This window comes from Dryas octopetala, chromosome 3 (genome assembly GCF_963921425.1).
Source record: "Dryas octopetala chromosome 3, drDryOcto1.1, whole genome shotgun sequence".
In the NCBI taxonomy this organism is placed as follows: domain Eukaryota; kingdom Viridiplantae; phylum Streptophyta; class Magnoliopsida; order Rosales; family Rosaceae; genus Dryas; species Dryas octopetala.
In genome coordinates this window covers 18394087-18396984 of record NC_141368.1, presented here as the reverse complement: position 1 = coordinate 18396984, position 2898 = coordinate 18394087, and the positions used below count along the sequence as shown (strand labels likewise).

The 2898-nt window shown below is 39.9% G+C and overlaps 1 protein-coding gene across 1 annotated transcript; it reads left to right on the top strand.

Annotated features, from left to right (window-relative positions):
• On the top strand, positions 1–628 carry LOC147291536 (uncharacterized). Its single transcript, XM_086235967.1, has 2 exons — positions 1–288; positions 419–628. The coding sequence occupies exons 1-2, from the start codon at positions 1–3 to the stop codon at positions 626–628; spliced, it is 498 nt and encodes a 165-aa protein (XP_086092093.1).
• Positions 629–2898: the final 2270 nt, after the last annotated feature.

Below are 2898 nucleotides of genomic sequence, written 5' to 3'. Positions count from 1 at the left end.
ATGAGAATGCTCTTCACTGGGTACTCGGCCAATGCCTCAGACGAAGGCTTTCAAATTGTCAAAAGCATAGTGCTGCTGTCGTTCAAGAAGTTCATCATAGTGATTACTATATGGAGCGATTACCTCCGCAAACCAACAATGTCTGATCTTCAACGGCTGTTGCGTAGGGCCAAGAAACGAGGATTCCCAATTATATATGCTCAGGAGTCTAGATTGCATGCACTGGGAGTGACAAATTGCCTAGTGGGACACTATGGGGCATATCATGGGCATTATCACACCCTAAATGTAATACTTGAGCCATTTTCCAGGTACAACGTGGCATACCAACTTTGGTTTTCCTAGGAGCTACAACGACATTAGTGTTTTGGATGACTCACATCTTTTTTATAATTAAGAGCATATGTGCAACCATCAGGTGAAGTATATAGTCATTGACAACAAATACATGATGAGATATTATCTAGTGGACCAAATCTACCCCAAATGGGTCACACTTATCCAAACAATAACGAATCCGGTAAAAGATGCTAGTAAGCTATTTGCAAAGTATCAAGAGTCCAACATGAAAGATGTTGAGAGGGCATTCAGGAAAAGACCCGCCAAAGGATCAATGGAAAGCAAATGATTTGGGTTATATATATTATGAAAACGTGCATAATTTTGCACAATATGATCATTGAGGACGAGCGGCCAGACAACAAAGATGATGAATCAGATGATGATGTTGACCACGTTGAGGAAAGGATATATCGCCCAGGCTGTGGAACGGTACGATACCGAACCCTATGATGGAGGTCAAAGTTATCGTCCAATGGCATTAGAAGATAGGCTTACTCGGCTTAGTTTGTTTAGGTCAACTGAGCTCCACCGAAAACTAAAAAAGATCTGGTACAACACCTCTGGATTCGAGAAGGAAGTCGCGGCCAAGTACGACACTGGTGTTGAACATCTACATTTTATGTTTGTCGTTTATGTGTGTTACATTTTATTTTTATTTCGAGTTTAATTATCTTGCTTTGTGTTTGTACGTGCTTGTGTTTGTCGTTTCGTTTCGTATCGTGAAATGAAATAAATTGTATTGCATTTATGTTTGTGGTAGAAATTGTTATCTTGCTTTTAGTTTGTGTTTGAGAATGTAGTTGGTGAAATGAAATAAAGATATTGAATTTTTACCAAAAAATAAAAATAAAGGTATTGGATTTGAATATTTGAGTTTACTATTTTTATGCATTTCAAACATTAAAACTTACGAAACAATTTGAAAGACAATTTGGTGGAGAGAAAATATAGAAATTATAATTTGGGTAATAAAATAAAATATTTAATATTGACCTTATATAAAAGATCTCGTTAAAATAAAACCAATGATATAATTTTTTATAAATATTTAAGTTATAAATTATAACTTAAATCACTTAATCTTAATTAGGCTTAATTTAATTAAGTACAACAATAGAACTCTTGGCACCACAACAGTTTAAATACATATGATTATAACTCTTGGAACTATTCATATAACAAAATCACTATTCAAACCTCTTTTAAGTCCTATGTATGACTATCACACTCACTTTACCACTATGGTTTTAGCTAATTATTATTCTTTTAACGTAATCAACAAAAAATTGTAATTTGTTGTTTATATCTAATGCTAACTAATTATAGGGACTTGATCATTAGAAAAAGTAACACCATAATTGAATATATTACGAGTGCTGCTATTTGCACACCATTTTTTTTTTCTTTTTGCACACCATTTTTCTCTTTCTTTCTCCTACACACCCCACACACTTATCTCAAATTCAAAACTCTCAACACACACTCAACCCATTACCAAAATACCCTCATTTTATTACACACCCACACACCCCATTTTTCTCTTTCCCACTCTCTCCTTCCCTCTCTCTCTTTCTCTGTCAACACACACCCATGCAGCACCACCCTCCTCGCAGCACCACCACCGCGTGCATCACCACCCTCCTTCCACTATTCTCCTCTCATTCTCTTTCTCCTCCCTGCTACACCACCTTCCCCGCGCCCACCACCATGCCAAGCTTGCGCAGCCAAGAAGCCCCAACGCCCGACCACGCTGCCAACGGAAATGAGAGCTCGCGCCTGACAGCTCTGCCCGGCTTGCACAACCACTCCATAGTGCTAGCCAAGAGGATGAGCTTTACAGGCCGTTCGGCAGTCATCCGCCGAAATCGGCGGGTTCGTTCGGCAGCCATCCGTCGAAACCAGTTCGTTTGGCAGTCATCTGCCGAAGTCATTATTTTTGTTCGGTACCTGTCTACCGAACCAACTGCAGCGACAGAGAAAGAGAGGGAAGAGAGAGGGAAGGAGAGAGAGAGAGAGAGAGAGAGAGAGAGAGAGAGAGAGAGAGAGAGAGAGAAGAGATGGTGGTGCAGCAAAAAGGGAAGGAGACAGAGAAATAGATAGAGGAGAGGGGGAAGAGGGGCTGCCGGGTTGGTTGTGGTGAGGCTTGGAGGGGTAGTGGCTGTTTTGGCTTAGGTAGGGGGAAGAAGAAGATGGTGGTGGTGGCTATTTTGGGGGTGCTGTGGTGGTGGTGCATGCGGAGAGAGAAGAATAAGGTGCATGGTTAATGGTGGCTCGGGTAGGGGGAAGAAGAAGAAGAAGGAAAAAAAAAAAAAAACAGGGGAAGGGGGTCTGAACGAGAGAAAAAAAAGAGGGAAAGAGGGAGGGGCTGTATGGTCTTTTTTTTTTTTAATACGGGTGTGAAAAAAAAAAAAAAGGTGCCTAAATAGTAGTTCTTTATATTATTTACACTAACTAAAAGAAGAAAGTGGAAAGTGTCAATAACAGGAACTGTAAGGACAAACATCGTAATTTCCCAAAATGGAATCTATTATTTACACCATTTGGCAATCGCAAAAG

Excerpts from the sequence above, each read along its gene's own strand:
- LOC147291536 (XM_086235967.1), top strand. The coding sequence starts at position 1 with ATGAGAATGCTCTTCACTGGGTACTCGGCCAATGCCTCAGACGAAGGC. Across the intron at positions 289-418 it reads GGCATTATCACACCCTAAAT|GTGAAGTATATAGTCATTGA; the intron begins GTAATACTTGAG and ends TGCAACCATCAG.